At 44.2% G+C, this 15,615-nt stretch overlaps 1 protein-coding gene across 1 annotated transcript; it reads left to right on the forward strand.

Moving 5' to 3' along the window:
- Positions 1 to 502: 502 nt before the first annotated feature.
- Positions 503 to 11,338, forward strand: LOC308168423 (eukaryotic initiation factor 4A-I-like; the record flags this gene model as incomplete). Its single annotated transcript, XM_080543004.1, has 11 exons — positions 503 to 525; positions 2,024 to 2,093; positions 2,706 to 2,838; positions 3,627 to 3,766; positions 5,751 to 5,919; positions 6,677 to 6,786; positions 7,354 to 7,497; positions 8,287 to 8,424; positions 8,813 to 8,902; positions 9,540 to 9,619; positions 10,135 to 11,338. 11 exons carry the CDS (start codon positions 503 to 505, stop codon positions 10,277 to 10,279), a joined length of 1,242 nt encoding a protein of 413 aa, XP_080399130.1. The 3' UTR covers positions 10,280 to 11,338.
- Positions 11,339 to 15,615: the final 4,277 nt, after the last annotated feature.

Below are 15,615 nucleotides of genomic sequence, written 5' to 3' on the forward strand. Positions count from 1 at the left end.
TCCCACACAGGTATGTTCTGTTTCTGTTCAGAGGAACTGTCGCTGTAATTTGCGAAATGACGCCGTTCTGAATGACGGAAATGACGGGCAGTGCTACAAAAAAAAATCACATACATTTCTGATCCTGGATCTGTTTAAAATTCCCATTTAGAAACGGTGGCGCTGTATGAATGACCGGAAAGGCAGATCTCGTGTCAGTGTTGGAGCACAATCAAAGTCAGAGGCTAAATTACATCCAATGAAATCCGACTTTAAGCCCACATCAGCCAATTGACACATGCGATGGGAGGGCTCTGCACTTTGTCCCGCCCACTGTAATGGGAATTAAATGCAGTTATGCAGACGCCCCTTTTTCAAAATGGTGTATGACTGGAGCCAATGACAGACTGTCATGGGCGGGGTCAACGTTGATTGATCGATCGCTCCTCCAATCAAATCGCAACTTTCCTCATCACGTTGTCGTATATAAAAGGTCTCTCCCACCTTCTCTTCCTTTGTGATAATGTCGGCTGAATATGAAGATAGGTAAGGAACGGGGATTGTTGAATGATGTGTCGCGTACTGTTGATAAATAGTCAGTGAAGTGGAAAAATATTTGTTTTAGCATTGTTTAACATTTTATTTCAATTGCTGTTGTGTGAAATCGGTGCTTTTTAAGTGTGATTGACAGTCGGACTAGACGCCAGTAGCACCAGGGCCTCACCCGGCTTCTGCGTGGAAAAAACGAAATTGTTCGTTTAACACTGTTAATTAACAACCGTTATATTCATTTAGAACGTTTCGAATTTGAATTGAAATTGATTCTAGAATGTTTAGAATGTTGGGCCAGAACTCTAGAACGTTATTTAATCAGCGGTGTTGCAATGCCGGTGTCTCCGACAAGCACGTGAGTGACGGACTAGGCTTCCAGCGCGTTCTACGTTCTCTCACATTCGGCCTCTGCAGCGTTTTTGCATTTCACTATAATACCCCGACCTGTTTGTCAATGACGTGGAATTGCATTGCTAGAAATGTCAGATCAGCTTTTTTAATTGTATTCATACACGGGCGTGTGAGGAGGGGGGGAGGAATGTGACACGCACATGGTCGTAGTTACCGGTTAGACAATGGTAGGCCTCACGACGGAAGCATGTGCGTGTTAACATACGAGGCTTATTCCATGTCGAGAATCTAATCCTGCGTGTTTAAAAGGGAATTGAATAAATTAAAGTGTAATAAGGCATCGCTGACTTTGCTATCCGGAAGAAAAAAACAGGGCCTGTACATGCGGCCCCTGGCTGACACGTATCACGCTACAGTTAATAATTCACATTCACGCATTAGATCAATTATGTCTAAAGTAGCTAAACAGAAGTAATTGATTAGCTAGGGGCTTCGTAGATAAACCGATGACCCTGTGAGCTAGTCGGTCCGCGGGCCGCCGTGGGAAACGACCATCTTGAATGTGAAATAGAAATGGCGGCCCGGAGAACCACGGGGATTTTTTTCGCCGGAAAATGTCGCCCAGCCCTCCCCCCACCCGGCTTCTGCGTGGAAAAACGAATTGTTGGCCACTCGTTTACACTGTTAATTAACAACCGTTATAACTCATTTAGAACGTTTCGAACGTTGAACTAGAATTGATTCTCGAACTGGAATGTGCCAGACATTCTAGAACGTTATTTAATCAGCGGTGTTGCAACGCCGGCAGAGCGGGGAGGTTAGAACAAAAAAGGCCTCGTCTGGAAATCCCTCTACTTCGGGGCTGTTTCAACGTCTTTAAATATGAAATTAGAAATGTCCGTAAATATAATAAATTTCGGATTTCAGAACAACATTCATAAAGTCCACCTGGCGCCCAAAACGTTACTGCCACAAATCATAGCCATACATCCCCCCACCCTAACAGAGTTGTATTGTATTAGCATTTCTTCAATTAGTTCTTTAACGATCCGACATGCCTATGTGAAGCTGCCATTGTTATTTGCCTCCTTGGGGAATGTGAATGTAATGTGCTAATTGTCTCTTCTGTCTTTGATTTCAGTCCTCGAGAGTCTCTAAGAGACAGGGGAGACAATGGCCCGGAGGGGATGGAGCCAGATGGCATCATCGAGGTGAGTGGTTCTGGACCGGATCAGAATTGCTTTTATTACATCGATGTATTGATGTATTGATTGATTGATATAAGGAGTACAGTTCGTGGGTACTGGTATTCCCCAGACCACCGTGTGTTTGAGCCAGAGATTCCTCTCCTCCCAGCCTGCTGGTGCTGGTTTAGGACTGAAGGTCTTTGGCAGAGAAACCGATCTGCTTTCCACTGTGACTGGGCTCGTAGTCCCTCCTTACAACTAATAGCGGTTTACACTCGTTAACATCATTCAGTTTACACTCGTTAACATCAGGTTCAACACAGGAGTACATGTGTTGAAAGATGCACCGATTCTCATCCAAAATAAAACACTAATGCCATTAAACGCACTCAGAGACAATTGTATTTTAGACTTGATGGAGGGCTTGTGCCAAACTTTAGGGTACTTTTATAATACCTGGTGTTACGTTGCTTAGTAGTGCCTGTCTATTTTTTTTTATTCACCCAGAAGTAATGAGCGAATTATTGGTGTAATTATTTGACTGTCTGCAGTAACATTGTAAAATGAAGCACGACTGTTCAGATGTGTCTTCTGATGGGCTAACCTGTGTTCCCCCCACCCTGCTTCTCCTTACAGAGCAACTGGACCCAGATCGTGGACAGTTTCGATGAGATGAGCCTGCGTGAGAAATTGCTCAGGGGAATCTATGCCTACGGTTTTGAGAAACCTTCTGCTATCCAGCAGAGGGCCATCCTCCCTTGTATCAAGGGTGAGTAGTGAGTACCTCCGGAAGCATTTATACACCTTTCAGATATCATGCATACATACACGGGTACACTCACAGGTTATACACCTTTCAGATATTCCAGAAGCTTCAGAGCAACAGTGTTTTTTTGGTGCGCTTGATCAATGTCAAGGAAACCAGCTTGCTTCCTATTAAAAATGGAGACATCCCAGATTAACAGGCCCTGATGGGGTTTAGTTGTTTTCTATGTGTCAGGACCTTCTGTATGGTAAGTAATGTCCCCCCTGTCACTGGGCAAGGCTGTGTCCTCTAATGGCACAGATCTTATATCTGTCAGGGGAAGAGGGAACACGGCCATGTTCATCCCAGCCATCTCTGTTCAGTGAGGTAAAAGGCTGGTTCATGCTATGGGCACAGATTCAAATCAAATGTTATTAGTATAGCACATTTCTTACAAGATGCAACTCAATGCGCTTCACATACTGACAGCTGCAAGCAGGCAATAGTAAAAGCTACTAGAATAAAGGTTGGTTCATGCTATGGGCACAGATGCAAGCAACAATCTGTATAACTACATTATATATAGTAACGTTGTGTAGTCTACTGAGTATTAGATGACGGCAGCCACAATCACTGACATTGACCCTTTGGTTCAGTCTAGGGTGTATGTATGTTACTGCTCTTGTACAGCTTTCTTCACAAATTGGGCCAAATCTTATTATGAAGCAAGCTGCCAGTGGTTGGGGGCAAAATCCCTATGTTTGTTTGTCTGTTGAAGCGCTGACGCTAACAAGACATTTATTTCTCTCCAGGTTTCGATGTGATTGCACAGGCTCAGTCTGGCACAGGGAAGACCGCCACCTTCGCCATCTCCATCCTGCAGCAGATCGACATCGAGATGAAGGAGACCCAGGCCCTGGTCCTGGCCCCAACCCGGGAGCTGGCTCAGCAGGTAGGCCTACAGGGCTGTTTGCGTTTGTTTGTTTATTTGGAACCACCATTAGTGGGTAGTGGTGGTCTAGTGGTAGTGAGTTGGACTTGTGATCGGAAGGTTGTGAGTTCAAATCCCGCCTGAAACCACACCACTACTAGTGTGCCCTTGGGTAAGGCACTTAGCCCTCAGTTACTCCAGGGGGAATGTCTCTGTAATTCGTAATTGTAAATCGCTTTGGATTAAGCGTCTGCTAAAATGGCAAAATTAAAATGAATTAGATGCAGCAAATATGCAGTAGCTATTCTTCCTGGGGTCCTCATACCATACTTTCAAACAATTTTTCATCCTAAACACTTAAATACAGACAATACACTTCCATAACATTCATACATACATTAGCCCTATTATTTACATTTACATTTTTAGTTGAAGACAACTTAATAACAGAAAGAAAGTGGAGACAAAAACATAACTCCTTACCCTTGGGATCACAAGTTACCACTGTTAAAGTTCAGAATAGCTTTATTGCCCTACACTGGGGGCAATTGATCTGGCAGCCTCTACAGGCTTTTATAGGCCTGTTCAGAGGCTTGTTAGCTGGGCGGTGAAGACGTAGTAGCGTAGCAGCCCAGAGGACATGGAGGAAAGCTGTCCTAGGGCCAATCCCAATTCCCTTTTCTACCCCTATGGCTCGTTTTCGAGTGTCACTCGATTCGAAGGCAAGGCCTTCGAATACGTCACAAGCCCTACCCCTTGAAATCTAAGCCCTATGAATTGGGACAGCCCTTCACGGCGCCTACGTCATCAACAGTGGTTTAGACGCGGTACGGGTGACGCGTTGTGTTGCCGGCGAATTCTCACATCTGTGACCGGAGGAGATAGCAAAGATGGCGGCCGTTAGCATCGCAAACACTATGATAACATCCTCCGTAGTATCTAGTCTATTTCAGTCACAGACATGTTCAACAACAACACGTTTTACAACAAGGAAGGGATACAACTAATAAACATGTTAACTCACTATTCACCTTGTTATACAACAACTACTACTACAAGTGTCTATGACTACTGTTAATGTTAAATCCGTGTGGAGCTAATGCTATCGCGTCTCCACAGGCTAAAGTACAACACTGATATCCTTAACTTATGTCCTAAACACACTACTGTCATAACGTACCTTCTCCTTGACATGGACATAAACACCTGCTACCTTCTTTGAAAGAAATCGCGATTTATTCAGTGAAAACTAGTACATGATATCACAACATAGCATAGCATTCGCGAACACTATGCTAACAACACTATGATAACATCCTCCGTAGTATAGGATAAACGGGTTATTTTGATAAACTGGACACATTTTGTGAATATATATGGTTACTTTCTCGCCTGAAAACATATAAAAACTTCATAAAATGACATTAACACTTGTAGAGCCAAATTACAGATTGTAGCCAATGGCGGCCAAAATTGAGGATTTTATATTTGTAGATGATTCGCAATGCATCCTGGTATCAAGGGGTAGCATACCGTTAGCCCTTCGAAGCTAGTGTGGTCCTGGAATCGCTCGAAACGAAGTAATAGTTAGCCCTCCCCCTTACCCCTAGCCCTCGATGAAATATGAATTGAGACAGCCCTCGCCCTAAACGTGAACGCGCAAATCGAGCCATAGGGGTGAAAACGAAGGGCTAGGGGTGAATTGGGATTGACCCCTAGTCTACATGGGTACCCGCAATTAGTCCACTGTGTCGCCTTCACACACCCCCCTGTCACTGGGCAAGGCTGTGTCCTCTAATGGCACAGATCTCATATCTGTCAGGGGGAGAGAGTATGAGCCATGTTCATCCCAGCCATCTCTGTTCAGTGAGATAAAAGGCTGGTTCATGCTATGGGCACAATGTCACAATGTATCAATCAGATATTCGATCGATCTTCAAATCTGTCTTACTCCTCCAGTAGTCACATATCTGATGTCAACTTTCCCCCGTCTCTCCTCCTTCAGATCCAGAAGGTGATCCTGGCCCTGGGGGACTACATGCAAGCGTCCTGCCACGCCTGCATCGGAGGGACCAACGTCCGTAGTGAGGTCCAGAAGCTCCAGGCGGAGGCTCCTCACATAGTGGTGGGGACCCCCGGCCGCGTCTTCGACATGCTCAACCGCAAATACCTGTGTAAGTGATGATGGTTGACGTTAGGTTTGGTGGTCCCTTACGGTGGATGAAATAAATAGTTTATTGTTTGTTTCATACCTAATATACTTAATATTTTTGGTCCTTTTGAATAAGTTTGCAGATCAACATGTTCTAACTTATTAAATTGATCAAAACAGTTGATGACTTAATAGAGAACAAATGCAGGAACCTTTCAGCAATGCTAGAGGCTCTTAAGTTTGACAGTTGCATAGCTAGTTTTTGGAGTATAAGAGCTGTATAGTGATGATATCCATGCGTGTCAACTGACTCCGGAACCCCCTGAGTGTTCTGGCCGCTGGTCAACGTTCTGTTGGCTGGTGTTCCGGAACACCAGGACTCCGGACCCATGATCAGAACTCACACTGGCTGAATACAGCAGCATTCATTAGATGGGCTCCTGACGCAACCTATTGTATGTGGGGATGTCATTGTTTCGCTTGTGTTACTAGGCGGGTTGGTTGAGCTGGTTTATGTTGTATTTCTAGTGGTCGGAAATTAGTCCTTCTGATTGCTCACACAATTGATATCTTAACGAGTGGGAGCAAATAGGATATTCATAATTATCAATTGATATAATTGATAGTTTATATTGAACTATAAAAGGGTTCTGGTCTGTTGACAGACGTCATAAGTCATATTTTTAAATGCCACCGATGCTCCATGATTGTGTATTGATGTTATGCTTATAGTAGTGCTGCCTTGACTGACTGCCCCTTCCCTCCCTCCCATTATACAGCCTCCAAATACATTAAGATGTTTGTGCTCGACGAGGCAGACGAGATGTTGAGCCGAGGGTTCAAAGACCAGATCTATGAGATCTTCCAGAAGTTGGGACCCCAGACGCAGGTATGTGGCAGGATAACGTGTCTTAGAAAATGTTTGTAATAATTTCATGTTAAATGTACTCTGACGTTTATTAGCCCCATCCTGCTAACTTGCTGTGCCTATTTCTTAAGTAATTGTAATAAACGGGTGATGTTCCCCAGACCACTGTGTTTGAGCCAGAGATTCCTCTCCTCCCAGCCTGCTGGTGCTGGTTTAGGACTGAAGGTCTTTGGCAGAGAAACCGATCTGCTTTCCACTGTGACTGGGCTCGTAGTCCCTCCTCACGACTTATAGCAGTTTACACTCTTTAACATCATTCCTGAGGGTGATACTGACTCGCCATCTAAATCAACATTACTCCTGAGCAAGCTGTAGTGCATGTGTAGAAACAAACTCATAACCTTTGGTAATATGTATTATTACACTAGCAGGTAGTTACTTCGAATGCGCGTTCTCACAGCTCCAAACGACGCAAAGCGAACTTTATCCTAAACTCCAATTCCAAGTGAAGCGAATGTTCTAGTGAGAACACACCTGTAATGTCCACACTTTTATTCACCCCGTCACTGTTGTCTTGTGCCTCGCCAGGTGGTGCTGCTGTCTGCCACCATGCCTGCGGACGTGCTGGAGGTCACCAAGAAGTTCATGCGTGAGCCAATTCGCATCCTGGTGAAGAAAGAGGAGCTGACCCTGGAGGGTATCCGTCAGTTCTACATCAATGTGGAGAAGGAGGTGAGGCTCGGTCCAAACTCAACCCAGGCCCTGCTCCCTAACCCCCACCCTTACCCTAGACACTTGTGTAGATCTGCAAACAATTGGACCTTAAAGCAAAGCTGGGAATTCTACAAGGCCTACTAGAGGGCTTTGTGGTTTCGCTTTGGTCCAGCTTCATGCTGATGAAGGTGCTTGTTGCAACTCTTGTGGTTTCTATATCACCAATGCTTGGTATAGCAATGTCATTAAATCAAGCCCTATTAACTCACAGGTAACATTTAAGTCACTCTTTTGTCCAAAGCAAATTAGAATAAGTACATTTGTCTGACTAACTGAATAAACTATGCGTCAGTCATCATAAGTTAACCCCTTTGATGAGAACAAGTGCCATTGGCATTCAGTGTTTGAAACGAATGAAATCGGTTATGCCTGCCAGACTGAACTGCGATGAAATGTAGGTGTCAGCATTTTATAGTGAACCAGTAAAGGGTGCAGCTTTTTATGATGATCCCCATGCGTGTCAACTGATCCCAGAATCCCCTGCGGCTTTTGGTCGCTGGTCAGCGTTTTGTTGGCCAGTGTGCTCTGGGTCGCAGGGCTCTGGGCCGTGATCTTACCATGTCGGTCTGAAAAACAAACAGCCCCCTCTGCTGGTCACCTCCTGACAGTGGAACTGAACATGATTTTCAGGAATCCCAAGTGACTGTTCATTTGAAGTGTAGCTTTTCGAAGTCCTTTTGGCAGGAATATTAAGTTTCTCCACTAATAACGTTGTGATTGGCTCTTCCCCTTGTCTGTCCGCCTCAGGAGTGGAAGCTGGACACGCTGTGTGATCTGTACGAGACCCTGACCATCACTCAGGCTGTCATCTTCATCAACACCAGGAGGAAGGTGGACTGGCTGACTGAGAAGATGCACGCCAGGGATTTCACAGTGTCTGCTCTGGTGAGAAGTGTTCCACACGCCTTCCTTCACACACACCCACCCTCCTTCACTACCCCCCTGTCACTGGGCAAGGCTGTGTCCTCTAATGGCACAGATCTCATATCTGTCAGGGGAAGAGTGTATGAACCATGTTCATCCCAGCCATCTCTGTTCAGTGAGGTAAAAGGCTGGTTCATGCTATGGGCACAAACGAAATGCAGGTTAAGTCTTTATGCGTCAGTAGAAGCAGATGTAGTCTTGCTCTCATTTTGACGAGTCACAACCACTGATCTGCATGTTAATAGGTGAGATGGTGTCACCTGATTTCTTCAATATTAAAGAATGCCCCCCCATCTTTTCTAGCCTGTTCCTTTTAGCTCATGCGTGTGTGTGTTGTGTTGTGTTCCAGCATGGAGACATGGACCAGAAGGAGAGAGATCTGATCATGAGGGAGTTCCGCTCCGGTTCCAGTCGAGTTCTGATCACCACTGACCTGCTGGTAAGAGATGCTCGCTGGGTCAAACGGCTAACGAGCCACGGGTGACCAGCCTGACTGGCCTTTTAAAAGGGATTCGTCTTGTAACTTCATTCAGGGATTTAGCAACACTTATTGACTTGGAATTAAAGCAATATACATTCAGCTGTACTTTTGAACTTTGAGATGAATGTCACACACACACACTGTTCACCACCACACCACCCACTCCATATCTGAGCCAGAGATTCCTCTCCTCCCAGCCTGCCGGTGCTGGTTTAGGACTGAAGGTCTTTGGCAGAGAAACTGAAATCTGCTTTCCACTGTGACTGGGCTCGTAGTCCCTCCTCACGACTTCTAGCGGTTTACAGTCTTGTTAAGTTAACCCTCGCACATCATCCCCCTGTGGGTGGTGACTCACCATCTAAATCAATCACATGTTTCTCCTGAGCAAGCTGTCGTGTGTGTGTGTAGAAACAAAGTCTTGACCTTTGGCAATATGAGTTAGTATACTAGTGGGTGTTGCTCAACGGGACTGGCTCGAGCATGATGCCACTCCTTAGCTGAAGTTCTCAACTCGAGACTTAGAGATTTAGTTGTGTAACTGACTGTTCTCCTACATTTAGTTGTGGAACTGACTGTTCTCTTCTCTGTTCTGCAGGCCAGAGGTATCGATGTCCAGCAGGTGTCGCTGGTCATCAACTATGACCTCCCCACCAATAGGGAGAATTACATCCATAGGTGAGACACAGCAACCAACTACTATCATCCATTTGCATTTCCCAGTGTTTATGTTGCACCATGAGCTGCTGTATATTCATGACCTACTGAATATTCATTAATATGATTCTAAATGAATGATTAATGTCATTCCAATGCCAATATGATGAAGTTGCTCCCCAACTCTGCCTACTAGCTACTTACTGCAATGAGATGTAAAAGGTGCCAGCGTTTATAGTGACCCAGTACAGGTGTTTTATGATGATCTCCCATGCGTGTCAACTGATCCCAGAATCCCCTGCGGCTTTTGGTCGCCGGTCAGCGTTTTGTTGGCCAGTGTTCTCTGGGTCGCAGGGCTCTGGGCCGTGATCTTACCATGTCGGTCTGAAAACAAAACAGCGCCCTCTGCTGGGCACTCCATTGTAACTGGCTACGTTTGTTAGAAATCCCCATCAAGTCTGCAAAGACTGGTTCAGAGTGGATGATTAGACATGTAGGCAGCCAATGAACGTCTGTCTGTCTTCCTTCCCCCTCAGGATTGGTCGAGGAGGTCGTTTCGGCAGGAAGGGCGTGGCCATCAACATGGTGACGGAGGAGGATAAGCGTACGCTGCGTGACATCGAGACCTTCTACAACACCACTGTGGAGGAGATGCCCATGAATGTGGCCGACCTGATCTAAAATATTCCGCCCTTCCCTTTCCCACCCAACCCCACTGTTCTCCCTCAGATCCCACCTCCCTCCCTCCCTCCCTCCTTACCCATGTCTCCCTCAGATCCTCCCTCCTTCCTTACCCACCCATGGTGTAATCCGATCCTACTCCCCTCTACTCTGGCCTGTTCAATTCTATTTATCTGTAAGATTTTAGTTTTGCTCTTATTGGGCCATATTCCCTACTGTTGCCCAATATGTTGAGTCCATCTGTCCTTGCTGGCCCCCCCCCCATCCCTGATATTGGACATTGTTGAGGAAAAACCTACTTCCTGGTTGATGTATCTATCCACATATGCCCAATTGATGACTTTGTGGCATATGGGGAAAGTGTAAATTGGCAGTTGACAGTCCCCCCCCCCCTGTTGGAAGGCTGCTGAGGCCTTTATTATCAGCGCGTGTTTGTGTCTAGTTCTGCATTAGCTGCACAACTTCTACGGACCTTTGAAAGTATTATGTACCAGAATAATACTTAACTAAGGACTTGCAATGCATCCAAAATATAAAGAATTGGTATCGTCACTCTAAGGAGGGGGGTTGAGGCCGAGGTGGGCTTCAATAATAAAAACAAAAAAGTTTGTATAGATAAAAAAGCGATCATGAATGAGTATGAAAATGTATTCCCTGATCTCTCTGCTGTGCGATTCTGTTTATACTGCTTCTCTTGTATGGTCAAAAAAGTTGTGCCGTAGCATTATGATTTTGTTCTGAGACCGACCTTTTGGTGAGGCGGGAGGAGGCGTCAGGAGGAGGCGTGAGGCAGGAGGAGGCGTGAGGTATACGAGGATGTGGAGGAATTTGCCTCTTTTCCTGCACTGTCGCAACTCGTCGTTATTTCTTTCTGTTTATTTTGATTTTCAGAAATATCCGATTTGAAAGGGTGGTGTGTCACTTTTGTAACCTACCTCACCAAAATCTTGTTGGAGGGGTCTTTACAATGAAAGGACCAAACTGCAAATGATTGAGTATATAGAGATTATACAGTTGTCTTTTTGTTTCTGTTCATGGTTTAAAAAAAATGCCTGTCATGGGGAGGGGTGGGGGTCGAGGGGTATGTGGGGGGGTTAATGGTCAGTGCTATTTTTTAAATGAATTTATTAAAAAATGTGATAAATTGTTAACCTTTTTGAGACAGAAGCCATGTATCAACTTTTCTACATTGGATTCTGTATAGTATTTATTTTAATGGTCTTAAATAAAGGTATTTCTCCTTTTTAACAAGTTAACATGGTCTCCTGCATTTATTCGTGTTTTTAAACTCACAAACCATACAAATGAATTCATCAGACTGAGTTAAGTTGTCCTGATAATGAGGCGTGTTACCGAGCTGCATGCTGGGTCGATGTGTGACATCACCAGCAGGAGGAGACCAGTGTTAACTGAGTTGGCCAAACCAGACAGTGCTGAGATGCTGCTAGCTTTAACTTTGCTGTTTCTTCTGATGGTTTCTGTCTCAATTATCTGACCTTTCTCTGCAGTGGTGGGGTTGTGTGTATATACTGTATATGTTACGGTACATGTGGGAAAACTAGGGTTAGGGTTAGGTGCTACGTCGACTTGGTACATGCTGGCATGTCTAACCCTAACCGTAGCACCCTAAGGGCACCTAACCCTAGTTTTCCCACATGTACCGTAACATATATATATATATATATATATATATATATATATATATTATATAGTATACACACTATGGGGTGGCTTCCAGGACACACAAATCTAGTCCTAGACTAAATTGCACTGACATGGTTTAGAATTATCAGGCTTTCCTTAGTCTAGAAAATCTGAATTCCAGAAGGAAGATTGGAGTTAATCTAGCTCAAAGTGAGGTTTTAGATTGGACCTATTCAGAGGTGGGTTTAATTTGGGATTAGTGCAGTTAGGGTTAGTCTGGCTATGTTGGGGAAATGACCCATGAACACCACAGAGGGCAACAAGCTAGTCCAGATTTAAAGGCTTCATCTGTTTGTTTTTGTACTTCATGCAGACTAGTCCAGGTTTTCTTTCACATTGCTGCTTTTGCAGAATGATGGAGATATTTCTCAATTCCGTGTTTTTATACACAATCAGCTTCAAGGTTTCTTTATTTGATCAATTTCTTTTCACCTCCCAACATTGTTCAGCATACTGATTGAAGCTGTGCCCGAATGTGATGTGATCGGATGTTCCAGTGTTCTCCACGACAAACCATTTCAATTTGTGTTCCATCAGGTTTTTAAAGCAACTTCACATGGACAGCTGTTAAATCGTCGCTTATTTTAGCCACAGACTCTATGGTCCAGCTCTAAAGTCATCCGAAAATATGCGCAGTTTCAGAAAAGCACTTTTTACTCTATTTTATTTAACTTTAAGTAGCATTAGGCCTAGTCCTGATTTAAATTAAACTGCCCCATATGTGGTAGAAGCTGTATATTTACCCTAATCCTGAGCACCCAAATCCATGTTGAAGAGTGCACACTTCAGGGAGGGGTCGGGTAATTGGGATGCAGAATGAATTGGTGTAACTGAACAGCCTTTATATTATTATAGTGATATAGAGATTATAGTGCACTTAAAGTGGACTAAAAGAGTTAAACATCTGGGCTTCAATATCTAAGCACCTGTCTACTACGACATAAGATGCATTTAATTTAACCTTTATTTTCATCAGAGGTCTCATACCTGCTGCATGACACTGTAACAGTTATCTTGTTAGAAGCATGGGAACTAAACTTGCGCAGGAGATCATCAGATCAGATAATCACATCAGATAATCAATGAACTTCAAAGAGAAATACGTTTGTCTTGTGATTGGATGATAACATCCGGTGGGGTGATTAATTGGAAAGAATGTTGCAGATTTTAGGTGACTTTCATCTTTGACATTTATAAAAGTAATTCTATTTATAAAGAAGATTGGTTTCAATGGAAGAGTGGACGAGGTCCACTGCACCTTGATGGTAGACATGATCCGGTAGGGATATCTTTTGATCAGGTACCATACTTGAAGTGGAATGAAAAGTATGCTGGTATGCAACTGATAGATGTTGCTGTTCATTCACTCAGAGTGAAACATTCTGTAAGAGGTGGTACTCAATCACTACACTACCTGTGCCACTGAGTCAGACACCAGGAGGCTAAATGATTCAACTGTTTGTGCACATAGAGCTCTCTTCGCACGTCATTCATACTACCTACCCATATATTCATCTCTTACAATACTCTCTAAACTATTTGAGGTATTTATGGACTACATTGTAGTGTTATTTATTGCTTACAAATGTGGAAAGTTATAATCCTAGAAAGCGCCCTGTATGTAGTCTGTGGCTTCCATATTTGACAGGTGTAGTTTTATATAATGTCCACTAGAGGTCGTTTGGTTCTGACAGACCAAAAGTTAGGTATTTTCTACTAGTTTAGTACCACTCTGGGTACCTTGCCTGTTGCTTCACTTGGTTGGTTCGACAATTGTATCTGCCTTTGTGAGGCATTCCCATTGATGTTGGACAGTTAATGACTCAGGTGATTCACAGACCTGTCAGTTATGGGACTATTGGTATATATATACTCACTAGTGTTTTCTTGATTCTCTCCTAGTATCGTAGTGTGGTTAGGCTGTTCGTTTACTGTACTCTCTCTCTCACCATCCCTTTCCTGGTCCCAATAACAGTGGCCCTATTTCAGCCAGAAGGCACCCTTGTTTGACATTCCTTAACACACACACACACACACACACACACACACACACACAACACACACACACACACACACACACACACACAGCAAGGGAGCATACCGTGAGTCTGTGCGTACACACACACACACAGCACACACACATACGCACACACACACACACACACACCCACATACACACACACACACACACACTCACACAGCAAGGGAGCATCCCGTGAGTCTGTGCGAACACACACACACAACACACACAACACACACACACCTACGCACACACACACACACACACACATACACACACACACACACACACACACACACACACACACCGAGATAAACACACCATCCTTCTGTTCCCTACCTATAATTCCCCCCACTCTCCCAAACTTCTCTCTCTCTACTCTCTCTCTCTCTCTTGCTCTCTCTCCATTTCAGCACATCTCTCTTCTTCCAACCCCAGGTCTGTGCTCCCCTCCCCGGGCCGTCCGTACCCTATAACATGTTATGTTTTCTGTATGTTATTATTCGTGTTTCAGTGTAGGTGGCCCATCCACCACTTTCACTCTGGCTGTAACCCCCGCCACCACCTCCCTCTCCCCCCTGCTGGCTGCTCGATTGTGGGCCAGGGGATTATGCGAGTGGGAGGCTCGTAAAGGGCCTGCCAAGGTCTTTCTGGCCTGTGACGGATGTCTGGGACTCTGAAGGCAGCATTTACATGAGAAGAGAGCAGGGAGAGGCAGAATAGAGGCCCATTCAATGAGCCTGTCATAGAAGACTGAGGAACACCCCCCCCCCCCCTTCCCTCCCTCACTCTCTCCCTCCATCCCTCCTTCCCTCTCTCCCTCCCTCCCTCCCTCCCTCCCTCCCTCCCTCCTTCCCTCCATCCCTCCATCCCTCTCCACAAACCCCTTCTCTTTTCTTCAGCTCTCCTCCTTTCTTTATCTCTTTTTTCCTTCACTTCAACATTCCCCCCATCCTTTTCCCCGTCTTTCTTTCTTTCTTTCTTTCTGGCCCTCTTAATCTATCTTTTTTCTCTCTCTCCTCTATTTCTTGATTTCATCCCACTTAATTTCTGTTCATTCAGATTTCCTCTCCTTTCCATCAAGCTATTTTTATTTTCTGTGATTTCCATAAGCATTTGAATCCTCATTATTTGGTCTGGTGCAAATGAGTCCTCTAACACACCCGTGGACACCCTCTGACGCTGGAATAAGTCCTGTGACTCAAAGGCTGATGGCCATGCTACTCTGATTCACATTATTGACTGGCGGACACGTTTGTATATTATTAGGCTATCAGAGGAAAACACATTTAAAACATATATATATATTTAAGTTATTAAATGTAATTTAATAACTTTTTAAAAATGTAATTTTTACCTCAAACACAATTTTGAAAGATGTATTAATTATTGTACACTCGAAAAGGCCCAGATCACCAAAGGTCTTGTTAGTTACAGAAAAATAGATTACATAATATAACCTCCATATTATAGACTCAAGTTAAGACATGAAAATATAATGTCTGTAGATGTTGTAAGAAACTTCTCCCACCACAAATGACTTAATACTGGAAACTGCAAACTGGAATAGAGGATTCTCTCTTTCCAAGACAACCATGACAACAATAAAGTT

Source organism: Nansenia antarctica (genome assembly GCF_963989245.1).
Source record: "Nansenia antarctica genome assembly, chromosome: 12".
NCBI classification, from domain to species: domain Eukaryota; kingdom Metazoa; phylum Chordata; class Actinopteri; order Argentiniformes; family Microstomatidae; genus Nansenia; species Nansenia antarctica.